This window comes from Schistocerca gregaria, chromosome X, assembly GCF_023897955.1.
Source record: "Schistocerca gregaria isolate iqSchGreg1 chromosome X, iqSchGreg1.2, whole genome shotgun sequence".
In the NCBI taxonomy this organism is placed as follows: Eukaryota; Metazoa; Arthropoda; class Insecta; order Orthoptera; family Acrididae; genus Schistocerca; species Schistocerca gregaria.
The window spans coordinates 822204078-822222312 of NC_064931.1; the positions used below are offsets into that span (position 1 = coordinate 822204078).

At 36.8% G+C, this 18235-nt stretch overlaps 1 protein-coding gene across 2 annotated transcripts in view; it reads right to left on the minus strand.

Annotated features, from left to right (window-relative positions):
* Positions 1–18235, minus strand: part of LOC126299320 (isoleucine--tRNA ligase, cytoplasmic) — a 173465-nt gene that overhangs the window by 135725 nt on the left and 19505 nt on the right. For both annotated transcript variants that reach the window (XM_049991146.1, XM_049991145.1), the window contains 6 exons: positions 18021–18209; positions 12431–12559; positions 11134–11282; positions 10029–10247; positions 7143–7333; positions 1299–1499 (listed from right to left, as the gene is read on the minus strand). In XM_049991146.1, the coding sequence (XP_049847103.1) occupies positions 1299–1499; positions 7143–7333; positions 10029–10247; positions 11134–11282; positions 12431–12559; positions 18021–18209 (1078 nt within the window). The remainder of the gene's footprint in view (positions 1–1298; positions 1500–7142; positions 7334–10028; positions 10248–11133; positions 11283–12430; positions 12560–18020; positions 18210–18235) is intronic.

An 18235-nucleotide genomic window follows, 5' to 3' on the forward strand; every position in this document is an offset into this window, starting at 1 on the left:
TCTCTCAACTGCCGTCAGAATGATTGGAAAATGTCTCTTTGAAAGGCATCAAACGAATTTTTATCTGCTTTTTTAAATAGATGTACTTTACATTTATTTTTTGTGGGTTTGGATGTTATGGTATTTGTCTCAGTAAATCTGGTCTGAATCCAACATGACACTACCTATTTGACCAGGATTAATTGATGCTACAAGGTCAGATATGTTTTTATAACCATTTACACTTCGAGTAGGCTCCTGAACTAATTCTTCAAAATACTTTTTTGAGATAGCATTCATTACAATTCTGGACTGTGTTTTATGCCTACTGCCAGCTTTAAACGTGTATTTTTCCCAACATATTGATGGTAGATTGCAGTCACCACCAACTATAATTGTGTGAGTGGGATACCTATTTGAAATAAGATTCAACTTTTCTTTGAACTGTTCAGCAACAGTATCATCTGAGTCAGGGGTTTGGTAAAACAAACCATCTGAGTTTGTATGTCAAAGTCTTGTGGTTCAGTCATGATATGAAGTGGCTATATGTGTCTAGGGTGATGTTTTCATTCTCAGATTGTATTGTAGATTAATTATTTCACATATCGTATGAATTTTAAATTGTATGCCAAAGCATGTACAGTATATTGCATAATGCATGTGTGTAAGAGCTGAAAATGACAGTGTCAAAATTGTCCAATCACACAACGAATAAAAGACATAACTGTACAACCTACTGTGAACACTGTTTTCTTCCAAATATATAATTTTTGGAGGCTTTGAACCCATAATAAATTGGATCAGAGTGTTTAATGATGGTTGTACTAATGTAAAGAATGAAATACTAAGTGGGCGACCAACTGTTAACATTGAAGACTTGGTGCAGAAAGTTGATACAAAAGTTAAAAAGAAGAGCACCTAATGTCACCACTTATTGTCACAGATAACCGAAAAAACGTGTACACAGTCACCAAAAAGATGACAACATAAAAATGGCCATTCAGGAATGATAGGAAAATTGGGCAGCATATATTTACGAGAATGAAATTCAGTAGGTTTTTTTTTCATTTTTCAAGGGGCCTTAAATATTGGTATAAACTGTGTGAAAAAGTAGTTCAAGATATAGGTTTTCATGTAATAATAAAATAGTTTTAAAAATATATTTGTGTTTGTGTTTAACATACAAATGGTACTTACTTAAAACACACACACACACACACACACACACACACACACACACACACACACACACACAAAACCTCATGTGATATAGGTGTAATACATTTTTGAAGTTTTACTGCAAGTTTTGCACATTTTACCTTTCACGGTGTATATCTGAAATTTTCTGGCCACTCTTCTGTTGCAGTTCTGCAATGCTTCCTATGGACACAACCTCAACACCATCCTCAGAAACCCAAAGAGGTATAGGAGTCCCCCAATAACGATTTCTGCTTATAGCCCAGTCTCTAGCATCTTTCAACCAGTTACCAAATCTTTTTTCTTTAACAAAGTCTGGAACCCTGAAACAATTCATATTTGGTAAAAATTGAAAAATTAATATCTACATATAAAGGAGTTTTACACAGATCGAGAATACTTTGAACAACATGCACTTAAATAGAAAAACTCATGAAATATTAATGAATCAGATCAAAAAGTAAAAGTAAGAAAGAGAGGAAAAAAGAAACATTAGTTATAGTAAAAAATGTACCAGGTACCATATTTAACTAATGAATACGACTTTTTTTTCCATGGCGTAACATTTCAGTCAGTAGGTCAAAAACCACTACTACAACACTGCTCATGATAAAAAACCTAGAATAATGCCCATAAGAAATTGACAGATTTATCAGTATGAGCAGTCCTGAACTCATAGCTAAAGAGTGACCCTTTTCTACATATTTTCTTACTGCTATATCCCCAAAACCTACATCTACATGACTATTGTGTTTGGCAGAGTATTCATAGAACCACATACCTATTTCTAGACCATTCCTCACACTAACAGCACACGGGAAAAATGAAAACCTACTTATATCTTTTTGTGCAAGTTCTCATTTCTCTTGTTTTATTACGACGGTTATATATTCCAATGTAGGTGAGAGTCAACATAACATATTGGCATTCGAATGAGAATGTTGGTGACTGAATTTTTGTGGAAAGATACTGCCACAACGAAAAATGGCATCGTTTTAGAAACTGCCATCCCAACTCAATTAGTGCGTCCAGGACCTCCCCTATTTTGTGATAATACAAAATGAGCTGCCCTCCTTTGAACTTTTTTCAATGTCCTCCGTCAAACTTATAGTAAGAATCCTGTACTACTATGAAATACTCGAGAAGAGGATGAACAAGTGTAGGGTAGGCAGCCTCTTTAGTATACTTGTTGCATCTTCTGCCAATAAAATATATAATTAAAGCAGTTAGTTGTGCTTGCTTTATATTGTAAGTCTGCTTCTCCAACAACACAGACTTCATTAAGCACAACTTATTTACAATCAAATCAAAGAAAGGAACAGCTTCCGACTCTTTCAGAAATACATAAACAAAACAACAGCCTTCTTGAGGTGCTTACCTTCTGGTCAATACAGTACTCCCAAAGTGTTTTTGAATAACACACACATCAATGTTGGAAAACACTGTTTGTACGTTTGACTGGGAAACACACTGATATGAACCATGCTCTTAATGCACCCATACGCCATTACTTTGTCCATTTGAAAAAAAAAAAAGAAGAAGAAGAAAAAAAACCTGGTTGATAGAATGGTGAGCAAAGATTGTTCTGCATTAGACAAGCAGACAGATCCATGTGCTGACCAAATAATGTCATAGGTAACAACAGAATCCAAATCACAGACCAAGACAAAACAATGTAGCATAGGGTTACTGTTAAAAGATACAGGGGCAGCTTGTTATAAAAATTGGCTGGTTGACAAGAGAGCCCATTCCAGTCCCCAGCAGGTCTTAATTCTGCTGTAGGTATTTTACCAAGTGATCTGGTGCTGGAAAACATACCTTCTGTGCCAAGATGAATGACCTCATCACATGTATGTCAATTACAGTGGAATCTCATTAGCAATACCTTATTACTGCATTTTCCTGCACAGTATCTTGATTTTTGAAAGTCCCAACCCCAATTGCATTAAAAGCATGTTAAAACAACACACTTGTATGTTCTTCCTCCCCCATTAGTGCGTTCGGATTTGGCAGTATTGGTATTGTTTGGCAATGCAACTATTGCCGTCGAGAGTTGTGAGAGAAGTGGGAGGATGATATTTGTGGCAAGGTTGTGCGGAAATGTGCAGGGAGACAGTGCTACTCAGTGCTGACAACTTTTGCAAGTCAATAAGAGTGTTTGCTACGACAGAAGTTACGAACAGTTGTAGTTCGTATAGGTTGGCAGTAGCTCCGATAACTTCCAATTTCTGTAGTGACCAACAAAACTGAATAGCATGTAAGTCATTCACTGGGATCCTTAGTTCATGTTTATATTTCATTGGTGCTTCATCCATGATTTTTTTATTTTTATTTTTTGTCTGTGACTTTTGTGTTAAACAGTATACCAGTTCATCACACACAAAATTGTAGTGAGACAGTTAACAAATAAAGAAAAGAGGAATATTATTCATGAAATGGACAAAAATTCACACATGAATCGTGTTGATATTGTACAACAATTGAACATTCCTCCACAAACATTAAATACAACAGTGAACAAATGAAAAATAATTGAAGCACCATGTTTGGAAGGAGGAAATAAGAAACAAAACGAGGCACCACAAAGGAATCATCTGAATGGAATGGAAATCAGTAGATGTGATGTATGCGTTCAGAAAAGAAATGATTAAAAATTCAGAAAAAACTGGATGGCTTATTCAAGAGAAAGATCTTCATAAATTAAGCAAGCCAACGAGTTGGTCCACCTCTCATCTTTGACTTTATGTATTTTGTAAGAAGCGCCTGGGATTCCATGCAAGAAATCTCAATGCTTCAAGAAGGCTGGCTTTCATCGTATACTTTCAGAAAAGGAAGTAACTGCAGCTGAACACTGGCAGAAAATAATAGGTGCAAGAAGAAAACACTACCTTAGCGTCAATGAATATGTTGATCATGAAGAAGGTAGTGCCATCTGTCAGTCCATGACAACTGCTGAAGTGTTTCAAGAACAGATGGCAGAGAAACAAGAGGAAAGTGAAGACCAGGGTGAACTGGAATCTTGACTAGTTCCCACAATTAAGCGATATGTTTTGAGTTTTGAAGTCAACGACAAAGTGACGAACACACTAAGATGGACAAAAGGATATTAAAATTATGACAAAATAAACAGTCAATTATTGACACCTAAAACCTCTGAGAAGACAGGACTACACGTTATTGTGCTATAGTGTAGTTACGCCAACAAGATGTACAATATACCAACAGTTTGGTGAAATGAAAACCCTTATTCAGTTACCAGTAGTGATTCACTAATGAAGGGATTCTAAATGAATGACGTTCATCTGTTTTGAGGATTGTAATCAAAGTTACAATTTTAGCATATTTTCATTTTTTCTACGTCACATTCCAGGTATGTATTTTGGATGCTATAGATTGCGCTCTCATGTCACATGACATTCCTACTTTACAGTTGGGTGATAACAGAAGTGTACTATGTCCAATACATTGAATTTTGCCAATGACACTGTATTTAACACATCTCTGCTTCTTGTATACTAACACACAATTCTGAGAGTTTCTGGGTTTGATAATCTGAATGTAATCTTGAAAAGGCACATTTTGAATTATTATATATTGATTACAGAACGTTGGGAAGAGTGGCGTAGTGAGATACCATATTGCCCCAAATATGGCACCCTTAATTCCGTATTTTCACAAACAAATTGAATATTACCAAATTAGTTATATTTTGGTAGTACTTTTTCCTCCTTACATCATTAAAATATGCAATCCTTTAAAAAAACATGCTAATGAGACTCTACTGTTTATCATCTGATCCATAGATACATCTAACTGATTACAAGACTTTATACTTCTTGCTCTATGGTCTTTGGTTCCCGTTTATCCAGAATCCAGCCTGTTACTTATCCACTTTCCCATGTCTTTCCACCATTCTTCTTCTGTAACTATTTTGTTACAGCCCATATTCTTTCTTTGTCAACTGGTCTTTACAGTCTCAAGCTCTATACAACTATTACATGCTGCTTGAATGAATACTTATTTAATCGTTTCCTGATGCAGCTGAATTTCCCAGCACATACCATGAAGTAATGAGCATTACTTTCACTGTCAATGTCAATACGACGTAAAATGAAGGGCATATTTTTCCATTTCTGGAATTTCAGCTACTTGATAAATTGCAAAAATACTGTTACTGAGTAATACTATTATGAGAAAAATTATGTTTTCCTCTTAATTTAATAGTGCTGCTAAGTATGGCTGTACACAGTCTCTCTGGTATTTCATTCAGCCATGCTGCAATTTAAAAAGTACTTGCCACTGGGACAAGAGTGCTCATACGATTGTAGGCAGGGTGGGCTATACCTGGGGGTATGAAGTATTTTTAATATTTAGAAAAAGAAAATGGTACTTGCACGTAACCATAAGAAGGTTCTGGTTCTGACCCTGTTAAAAACCTATGTAATACTGACTTTTAAATCTTTTCTTGAAAGAAAAACATGTGACTACACTATTTCTTTTTCCTCCCCCTGAGAGCATGGAGGAGGAGCAAGTGAGGAAGGGCGACCCCTGCCCTGCTCCCCCCCCCCCCCCCCCCTCCCCTGTCCACGGTATGGATACCAAAGCACTGGAATAATAAAGTTAGAGAAGGTTACACAACAATTTTAGTCTTTCTTAAGAAAGGGCATATTAATGGGACAACATTATAAGCAGCTGTAGTTAGGAACATGCCAGGTATATTAAAGACCTCACGTACCTCAATTTAAAGAAAATATTTCCTAGATACACATTGATAAAAATGAGAGACCGTAATGCATATAAATGTGTATCAAGATTACTTATCCCATAGAAAAATGTTTACAAGGGCATTCAGATATAACAAAATTATAGATATTACTCGTGTAAAGAAAGTAATCAAGTGAAACTGCGTGCTTATGGATATCGTCTCAGTTATGTGACTGGATTCAAGATTTCCTGTCAGAGAGGTCACAGTTCGTAGTAATTGACAGAAAGTCATCAAGTAGAACAGAAGTGATTTCTGGCATTTGCCAAGGTAGTGCTATACATCCTCTGCTGTTACTTATCTATATAAATGATTTAGGAGACATTCTGAGCAGCCGTCTTAGGTTGTTTGCAGATGATGCTGTCGTTTGTCATCTAGTGAACTCATCGGAAGATGAAAACAAATTGCAAAATGATTTAAAAAAGAGATCTGAGTGGTGTTGAAAATTAGCAACTGACCCTAAATAATTAAAAGTGTGAGGTAATCCACATGAGTGCTACAAGGAATCCATTAAACTTCAGTTTCATGATAAATCAGTCTAATCTAAGGGTTGTAAATTTAACTAAATACCTATGAATTACAATTACGAACCATTTAAACTGGAAAGAACACAAAGAAAATGTTTTGAGGAATGCAAACCAAAGATTGCACTTTATTGGCAGAACACTTAGAAAATGTAACAGATCTACTAAACAGACTGCCTACACTATGCTTGTCCATCATCTTTTGGAGTACTGCTGGGCAGTCTGGGATCCTTATTAGATAGGATTAATGGAGTACATTGAGAAAGTTCAAAGAGGAGCAGCACGTTTTGTATTATCGTGAAACAAGGGAGAGAGTGTCATGGAAATGGTACAAGATTTGGGATGGACATCATTAAAACAAAGACTTTTTTGTTGCCGTAGAATCTTCTCACGAAATTTCAATCACCAACTTTCTCCTCCAAATGCGAAAATATTTTGTTGATGCCTACCTACGTAGGGAGGGATGATCAACATAATAAGATATGGGGAACCAGAGGTCGCATAGGAAGATATAGGCGTTTGTTTTTTCCATGTGCTGTTTGAGAGTGGAATAATAGAGAAATTGTGAAGGTGGTTCAATGAACCCTCTACTAGGCACTTAAGTGTGATTTGCTGAGTATTCACATAGATGTAGAAGGTATTCCATATCTGTCTGAAGTGATTTTCACCTTCAAACTTACCAGTAGGTATCTCGCACACATTTCAAGAGGTTTTCAGTCATTTCCTGCACACGGATAAACCAAGATGGCACACACTTGTAGATAAGAGGTGTATCTGAGCGCCAACAGAATGGGTACTGATGCACAGTTGTTGAGTTGTCAACAAGGCGGCCAGCCTCTTTCACCCATTTTATAATATTTTTATCTGCGTCCTATAAGCAGAGCAAAAGAAATGAAGGTCTTTAGGCCATTTATATTTATTGAGTATTAAATAACAAGAACTGAACACTTCTTACAAATACTATACAGCATGTACGAAAAATGTCATGATAGCTTAAGAAAATTTACTGCTACCTAGAACTGTATCTCAATGACCTACAACATATCATTCCATTCACTTCCCCTTTCTTCCTCCATTGAGTTTATGAGTTCAGTGTTTCCGTCTTATCAGTTTTCAACCTGTACTTTACTACTTGCAATTACATAATGTAAAACAGATTTGGATAACATTTAAAAAATCCAGTCCTCTGCAAGTTCCATATAGGTTGAATTTGCATGATATTTCTCTTTACTATAAAAATTGAACATTCTAACCATTATTTTAGTGCTTCCAACATATATTGCTACACATTCTTTTACATGTTTATATCTTAAGTTCACTAATAATTTGCGTAAACAAAAAAAGAATTCGTACAGTAAAACGAAACAAAAAATTCTTATCATTATGGAACAGTACTGAGTACAGCACATTAATAGGAGATGATAAACATCAAGTATCTGGAAACTTATGTTTCCAGCTTTAATTATCCTTTTCTTTGTATTGTTCCAAAATTTCATACTTTGTGTGCTAAGCTATAACACACAAATTTACCTTTTTACTTAGCCAAGCTAACCTAATTTCAATGGAACTACTTTCTAATTGGGCTGAAGACCTCCATGCAAACACAAATCACTATCTTAATCTCAATGGGAAAAATTGTCAAAAGTGACAATAGTTCTGGATATACCAAATTAAGTATTACAGCACTATCACAGTTTCATTGTTCACTGTATATGCAAAAATGCCAAATGGAACTCCATTAGGTCATTCAAAGGGGCTGCTGCTGCATGTAAGTAAATCGCAATGTCAGAGCCAAAGTAAGGAAGAATTATGGCAGATAGCTGCTTGGTGCAGGGACTGGTAGCTAACATTTAACAGTAAGAGATTAACATATTGGGCATAAATGCATGGAAAGACTCAACGCTGAATAAAATAATCTAAGACGTTCAGCCTCGTCAAGTTATGATACCTCCGAGCACCCCTCAGCTATTGTTGTCAAGTAGTAACTTACTGCCAGTTGGTTGCTGTCCTTCACCACAAACTTTATGCAGTTATGGGTACTACTGAGATATTCCAATAACTCTCCCAGTCCCCCCATGTGCTACATACCACACAATGAATGCATTGTCAACATAGCAATAAAATTAAGTTGGGTTTGTGGTAGTTGTGACCAAGGTGCTCTCCTTGAGGTTCTCTATGAACAAGCAATATTTTGCGCACGCAGTCTTGATAGCTTTCAGGCACTTGAGAAAGATCTTTGTTTGCTGACAACAGCTGTACTTTTTCTTTCTTAAACAGTCAATTTCAGTCCTTCAGGATACATATGAAACAATTAGGTGAGTATCATACTTTTACTTCTTTTTAAAACAGTTGTGTATGTATAATACCACTGAATGGGATTCTAGAGATGTAACTCATGAGGGCAATGTCTCAGATTATTTGATAAACAGATGCAAGCGTTTCACTTCAGTTAGTATAGATGACGCAAGCAGTGACAATAAGGCTGTTATTGCATCTGTGACTAGCGATGAAATAAATTTAAATAAAGGTAGAAAATATTTCTGCCTGGCAAATGTGAAAGGAAACAGATTGCAGATTATCTGTGCAGTCAACATCAAACATTCATCTCTGGGGATGAAAAATCTAAGAACAATGTACAATATGCTATACACATGTAAGTGCCAGGCAATAGTGTGAGGGATGGGAAACACCTCCTGTGACTCTATAGTCATGTTGGAAAGTTAATATGAAAGAACAGGTGCTCCATCATAGACTTATATCTATATCTACATTCCGCATACAAGCCACCTTGCTATGTGTAGCAGAGAATATATTGGTTATCAGTCATATTTGTCTGTCTCTCCCCAGCCCCCTTTCCTTCAAAACTATGTTACAGAGTGCAGCAAGAGTAACTGCCGATATGCCTCCTACGAGCTCAAATGTCTCATTTTTATTGTCATGCTAGTTTCATAAGATATATATGGGAAGTAGTAATAAATTGATTTGACTCTCTTCAAAATGCATATTTTTGGAACACCTGCCGTGAGTAGGATGAATATCACTGTGATGCTCACACACTTACTAAACAAATCCAAGACAAAACCTGCTCCTCTGCTTTGGATCTTCTCTATTTCCTCTATTAATTAGACATGGTAAGGGTTCCAGAAGGAAAAGCAATATCCACAAATCAGTTAAGTAAGAGTGTTGAAAGCAAACTGTTTCCTGGGTGAATTGCACTTTCTTGGAATTCCTCCAATAACCCTCAATCTGACATTTGATTTATAAAAATTAATTTTACATGATGATTCCACTTACGTCACTCTGGATGCACACACTAGTTATTTTACAGTTGTCTGTTTCCGAAGACTGATCATCGATCACCTAATTGAACAATGATGACTATTTTCACTCTGTCACACACAACACACTACATTTGTTTAAACTGAGGGTCAACTTCAGATACATGAAACAAGTATTGTGAATATAAATGTATATCTAACAATTTGCAAGTAAACATACAGGAAGTTTTTGTGATTCATACATTTTATTCTGCACATTTAAAGTTATTAACACACCAGTAACATTACCTTCACATACTGGCCTTTAAAATCTACAACAGGATCAACAAAGCAGCCACTTTCATCAACTGGGCACATTAAATTTTCATCACGGGTGAGAACACCAGCTGCTAAACTAATACGGTAATCATCTTCCCCAAAAAATGGAGCCTGATGAACAACACCTGTACCAGATTCTTCTGTCACATAGTCATCTGTCTGGACACGGAAAGCTCCTCTGGATTCATACTAGAACAAAAATTGTAATCAAATTTTGTCTTTCTGGACACTATACCAACATTACGAAAATGTGTGTTTTTTCTCACTTAATAAAAATAGGACTATGTTACAATTATCAATCTTACTGTATCATTTGTTGGAAGATATTTTATTTATCATATTATACTTCCAAATTTCATTTATGACTTATTTCCCAACTTAAAAACTTATCATTGTAATTACAGATGAGCAAACTAATTATCCTTAATGGTACATCCACACTACTACTAGGAAATATATTTCCTTGGATAGTCACAGAAACTTTCAGGGCAAGTTAACTGACTAAGAGGTATTAATTCAACAGCACAACCTACTTAACAAACACTGTTCATTGCACCTTTCCTATGATACCCCAAGACATCAACTGAACAGTGTACCACAATAAATTCATTAGTTAGTTAGTTTCATGACCCATGGATCATTTTGCACAATAAAACATAATGATGTGGAATGAGTCATTTTACATCGTAAATTCATTTGTAAATGTGGCTACATGCTGAACGTTTATACATTTATTTTATTTATTTTAAATATACAGATGTGAGCTAGTAATTCCTACCCATGTTTTACAAATGTTTGTTATGGTCTTCTTGTATTGTATTGAAGCTGGAACGAATGTGGACTGTTTTGCCTAATTTGTAATGAGTTAAATGCAAAGTCACAGAGATACAGCTAAAATAATTCTTCCGTAAAAAAAGAAGAAGAAGAAGAAGAAGAAGAAGAAGAAGGTTGCTAGACAACTATACCAATGTTGCCATACAGGACAACCAAAAATTAAAGGATAATGTCAAAGCAGCTGAATAAACACTCAAGTTACAGAGATAATTTAAAAATGTTCTATAAAGAAAATACTTACATTAAGAAAGTACCTAAAAAGTGGCTTGTATTTTCTCCCCTTTAAAACACATCCTTCAAATTCTTCTAATATTGTATACTGATCTTTCTTCTTGTATAAAGATTCAAGTCTAGCTTTCATGAGGATAAAGACAGACTCTCTCTTCTTGTCTAAAACAAAAAATAAATATTATCAAACAGTACTGATATCTACAATGTTGAAAATTAAAATAATAAAGAAAAGTTACACAAACTGAATTTTGCTGTATTGCTGGAAAAATTTTAAAATTAGGATTTTTGCATACTGCTAATCACATGGGTACACTGTGTAACTAATGAAGTGGCACTGAATTAAATTGGGGATATATGGGACACAGTCACCAAAAGATGGGACTGGTTGGTAGGAAACACTGTGAGGCATGAAGGAATTGTCAAGTAGGTAATGGAGAGAAGTGTACAAGGTAAAAGTTGTAGTGGAAAACTAGGGGTGAACACAGTTGAGGAATAAAGTAAGCAGGTTCAAATGGATATAGGTAGCAGGAGTTATCTGCAGATGAAAACACTTTCACATTATAGACTAGAGTAGTGAGCTGCAGACTGAAAACAACAAGATTTTTGCATACACCATAAAAATTTAATTTATACTTTACAGATACGAAAAAATCACCAGTGTGAGATGTGTAGCTTTTACCACACCCAAACAAATCAGTTAACTGGCTTCTTATTATTTTTATATCAATTCTTTTACCACAGAATAGACATATTTATATCAATAATAGAGTATATATATTTTGTTCAAGAAACTACAATTTTCCACCTATACTCTGCTCTGAGCAAATGAACACTACAACGAAACAGTTACCAATTAGAAGACTATGCTACAAACACATTTTTTTTTCCTTTTGAAATAGAGAAACTGTAAGGGGTCTGCTGAATGAGATATTGCTGCTCTAAACTCACGTTAGTCCTGATCCAAACTTCATTTATGCAATCACTTGTTTCTGTTCTCCAGTTCCACTGATTTCCAGGACAGACATTTGTCATTGTATCTCCTATCACAAAGATTCTTGCAGAATACTCAAAGATAAAGCTTAAAAATAAAAAACTTTACACAGAAGTGGTGTTGAAATAACATCACACTTTTATTTTTGGAAAATTATACAAATGTGATTTCACAACACTACTATGCAATGTGGCAGTATTCCCTACTCACTATCAGAACAACTACAATAATGACAACACAAATATATACATGTTTATCCAATATTTAGCTTAGCTTTCACTTCATATAAACTTATCTAATTATGAAAACAACATACCTTTCAATTTCACATAAATTTTTTTCGCATTTACGCACAGTAGCAAATTACTAGGGAGAGTCCATGGGGTAGTAGTCCAAGCAATCAAGGAAACATCAGGTTCATCAACCAATGGAAAACTAACAATAACTGCAACATAAACACATGCAACGGACTTAGTAAGCATCTAGCAATTATGTTTCAAAATACTCCAGGTAGCCTAGGAAAGAAACTTAATACATGTCATCACTGTTATTTGTTATGGATTAACTTGCTTAAATAATATTTATTTTCCATTTGACAAATACGGTAACTTCTGTTAGCTATGGGAAGAGCTTTATCTATAACAAGTAGCTATAAAAAAATATCACAGGCGTAGTTTAACATAAACTCTTTGGAGCAGGGTATGTAAGCTTAAGTCACTTACTTCAGTATTTCTTTTAATCCAGTTTATGATCATTGTAATAATAGAAACTTATTCAACACTTCCTAGATCACCATTTTTATTCATGATTATAATCCAACTTGCGAGAAACTAACTTCAATACTATAAACTTCAAAAGATGTATTTGCAACATATTCTGTTCATTAGACAAAAAGGCACAACTACATCAAATACCTATCAACAGTCGAAGTACATAACAACAATCTAATCACCGGTATCTATTACCTCGTGGATTTCATGAACAGACACAACAAGCTGGTTTGCACAACATTTGTGAAATCTCTGTTGATTCCTACAGGTAGATTTTTGGTTTTCAGAAATGTCATAATACATAAGCTTAAAATGTGTTCCAGAATTCTACAACACAGTATAGTACTGCTAGAAGAAGGAAGGAAGATTAGAGCTTAACTGTCCCATTGATGATGAAGTCATCAGAGATGGAGCACAAAGTCAGGGTTGGGAAAGTTGATAAGGGAGTGTGGACATACTCTATTCACAGAAACCATCCCAGCAAGTGCCTTAAGCAATTCTTGGAAATTGAGGAAATACTAAGGCAAGGTATCCTGACAAGGATTTTAACCATCATCCTCCAAAATGCGAGTCCAGTGTCTTACCACTGTACTACATCATTTGGTTGCTGTTAGAAAAGGACCAAGTCATTTCACATACACTACACAGAATTGTATATGTATCTCATCAAGTCCTAGTCTTGATCCACTGTTGAGCAAATTTAGTTTATTTTGCATCCCAGTAACATATCTTGCATTTGTCATTTTGGTGTTGATGTAATGATTGAGAGGAGAAATTATTGTACAGCATTCCATAACGAAACAATTTTAGAAAAACATAACACAGCATTATGCTGATCCCTCCGTTGTCCTCCATTTTGGTTCCAGTATGGTCACTGTGTGACCGTATCCATACCTGCCCCCATTCATCCATTTACTCACTTAAAGCACAAACAAAACTTATTAGGATTTTTGCCAGATCCATGAACAATTTTACTTTCAAAGTCATTGAACTCTTCAGGCATGCCGCTCTTTGTACAACTTTTGCCTTTTTTTCATTGTTGTCAACAAGGTATTAAATCTATGCTTAAATTTGCTTAGATTTCAGGGGAACTTTCTAACATGAATGTTTTATCATGGGGGATCTTTCCCATTCCTCACAACTTTGCTCAACACACATCAGTCTGCTGTTTGTACAACATTATTTGTCATCTTATACTGAATATTTTCAGTCTACAGATAAATGTAAGGTGACTACCTCCTTCTAAAATACACTATCTGATCAAAAGTATCCAGATACCTGGCTGAAAATGACTTGCAAGTTCGTAGTGCCCTCCATCGGTAATGCTGGAATTCAATGTGGTGTTGGCCAACCCTTAGTCTTGATGACAGCTTCCACTCTCACAGGCATACATTCAGTCTGGTGCTGGAAGGTTTCGTGGGGAATGGCAGCCCATTCTTCATGGAGTGCTACACTGAGGAGAGGTATCGATCTTGGTCGGTGAGGCCTGGCACGAAGTCGGCATTAAAACATCCCAAAGGTGTTCAATAGGATTTAGGTCACGATTCTGTGCAGGCCAGTCCATTACAGGGATGTTATTGTCGCGTAACCACTTCGCCACAGGCCGTGCATTATGAGCAGGTGCTCAATCGTGTTGAAAGATGCACTCGCCATCAATGTAGGCCTGTGCTGTGATACTGTCATGCAAAATAACAAGGGGTGCAAGCCCCCTCCATGAAAAACACGACCACACCATAATACCACCTTCTTCGAATTTTACTGTTGGCACTACACACGCTGGCAGATGACATTCACTGGGCATTTGCCATACCCACACCTTGCTATCGGACCGCCACATTGAGTACCATAATTCATCACTCCACTCAATGTTTTTCCACTGTTAAATTGTCCAATGTTTCCGCTCCTTATACCAAGCAAGGCGTCGTTTGGCATTTACCAGCGTGATATGTGGCTTATGAGCAGCCACTCAACAATGAAATCCAAGTTTTCTCACCTACCGCCTAATTGTCATAATACTTGCAGTGGATCCTGATGCAGTTTGCAATTCCTGTGTGATGGTCTGGATAGATGTGTGCCTATTATACATTACGATCCTCTTCAACTGTCAGCGACCTCCATCAGGCAACAGACAAGGTCGACCTGTACGCTTTTGTGCTGTATGTGTCCTTTTACGTTTCCAGCTCACTATCACATTGGAAACAGTGGACCTAGGGATGTTTAGGAGTGTGGAAATCCCGCATACTGACGTATGACACAAGTGATACCCAATCACCTGACTACATTTGAAGTCCGTGAGTTCCGCAGAGCACCCCATTCTGCTCTCTTACGATGTCTAACGACTACTGAGGTCGCTGATATGGAGTGCCTGGCAGTAGGTGGCAGCACAAAGCACCTAATATGAAAAACATGTTTTAGCGGGGTGTCTGGATACTTTTGATTACAGTGCAGTTGTCCTTCAGCCCAGAGGAATTCCTGCTGCTGGTAAACTGGTTCTTGCTGCTCTTGTAGCTGGTGATTTTGCAGCTGATACTGATGTTGACACTGTTGTAACTGTGCCCTCAGCAGTTTCAAATTTGTGTCCGACAGTGGGCCATCAATGTTCACACCTGGGGCAGACTCAGCACTTTAACCTCTCACATGTTGTGCAGTTGCCATTCTCACAATGGGGGTTACCACTTGTGGGATAAAAATATGCTTAGGCGCATATTGGCATTCTTACCACAGGTGGACTCCCACTCCCCAATGTACAACTGGAGGGCACTGAGCCACCACAAATGTATGATACTGACCACTCCGGTAATCTGCAGTCTATTTCTTGTCGCAGTTACAATGCAAAGATATCTTCCCCTTCCTTAACATTTCTATAGATGCCCACAGTCAATGATGCTACAATGGCCTTATGATTGCAGATTCCTTTTTCTATATTAACTGAATCAGTAAGTTCGGTCTTGTTTGTAACCAGGAGATATAATATGTAACCTTTATGAGTCAGTTCTATGACTACTGAAGGTCATTTTCAGGTAAGGCATTAATCGACTCATGTCATGTCTGGAAGTCGAGATTTCTCCCAACACAATATCAGCATCAGAAAATTTAAGCACAACATTCTCCAATTTTTCCCTGTAATATTCTACCATTACTGTTTCTGAGGTAGGGTTCTACAAAAGCACCCAATTACCGTACTTTATGCCAGAAATTAATTTCAGATTCGCAGCCTGTATTTAACCTCACAAAAATGTAGTATTGTTTACAGCTATAAACATACACCCATGGCCAGTGAATTGCTGTTTTTACTATATACAAACATGAGTCAAATTAAAACTTTTTTCCATGTGACTTCTTAAATAAAACTGGAACACAAGTGTGTTATTTATCAACATAGTCCCATGACATTCAACATACTACCTCCAGTGCATAGGAAGTCCAAGAATTCCTCTAGGAAACATGTGCACAGCCACTGATGCATTACATGTTGCTCCTCTTCATCGGAACAGAACTTCTTTCCTCAAGTGAAGGTTAGTGATGGTTGCTATTGTTGCACTGACAGTATGAGGTCAGGCATTGTCATGTTGCAAAATGACATCTGATGTCAGATTGTCATGTCAATTTGGTCTGATTGCATACCAAAGATGCTTTTTCAACAAATCAGAATATGACATAATAGTGATGGTGTTTCCCTCGGCATGTAGTGTTCCAAGATAATGCCTTTTTTATCCCAAGAGTCAGCATAACCTTTCCTGCAGATAGCTGAACCCGGAAATTCTTGGGGTTTGGTGATCATCAATGGCACCATTTCTTTCTTACTCTCCTGGTTTCAGGTTGATTGTTGAGGATCAGTTTCTTCTCCCAGAGTGAGTCTTGCAAGGAAGCTGTCATCATCTGCTTCAAAGCACCACAAATTTCTTCACAGGTGTCGATACATCACTCCTCCAGTTCTAGAATTAGATGATGTAGCACAAGTGTTGCAGACAGTTTGTTAAACTTATGCATGTCATGCATCATTTGATGTGTGGAGCCATGGCTAATGTTCAAATTTATGGCTATTTCATACAGCGTCACATGGCAATTGCCCATCACAATGGCTTCAGCTGCTGCAATAGGCTCTGGTGTCATAATTCAGTCATACCTAGGAAGGGATTATTTACCACAGAATTCACACTGTTTTTGAAGTTCCTACTCCACTCATACACTTGCTGCAGTAATAAATGTGAATTACATTACTGGACTTTCATTCACTAGGTTTCATACCTTCAATGTTCAGAAAATGCAAGACAGAATAACAGAATGCTGCTCTTCATTTGTATACACTTTGCTACCACGTGCTGGGTGCTCTTTGAAGCACTGGTAACTCTGCTGCCAACTTACAGACAATGGCACAGGAGATAAAATGTACATTGCATTTTTTAGGCTTTCACTGACCAGCAATTGTACATACTAATTTGAAATTAAAATTTCATTGCTATTCGGTCCAGGTTTCATCAGACTTTCCATACTTGCACTATAGGGTTAGTAGTGTCATTTACAAGTAGAAGTAGTTCTAGCACCATTTGCTGCACCTTTCTGGAGTTAACTAATAACATGTCTTTAGGGGGACTGATCATCTATCCTCCGTGACATCTGTACATAATTTATCATTGGGCCTGTGGACAGGTTTCTTTGCAAAAGAACATACGCATGCCAGAAATAGTTTGGTATTCTTCTCCATGTACTGCATGACTTACCTGTTACAAAGTATCCTACAATTCTCCAACTAATACTGGACATTGAGAAATCTGAATCCAAGTTCATCACAATATATATATGTAGTAGGAATGACGGAAAACGCGGGGGGACCCACGGAGAGGCCCGCGAACACACACGAATGCAAACACACCCATATATATTTTGGGATCTCAGAAAGGCATAACCCTACATCATCATATTGTTTCCACCGTCATACTGGTCTCATCACTTCTACTGTCAGCTCTTTTTTTTCTGAATAAAGAAAACGGGATCAGGGACTTACAAATGTGTATCAGTTTTATCTTCGATGGAAAGAAAGCATTAAAGGTAACATGACCAATTCTTTATAAAGTGTAAAATTAAAGCTGATTCTACAACATGAAAATAACATTAAACTGCACTATCTGCCCTTACCTGCAGGATCTTGCACCTGTTTGTAATTTTGGCCCGATTCAAAATTAGACAATGGAGTATTGCATGCAGTTGAGAAGGGCATGACTTTAACTCCCTTGTACACTAGACCTTTGTTAAACAATTCTGTGAACACCCACCACACAGACTCCATATAAGCAGGATACATAGTTTTGTAATCATTTTCAAAATCTGGAAAAATACAAATATATTGCTTA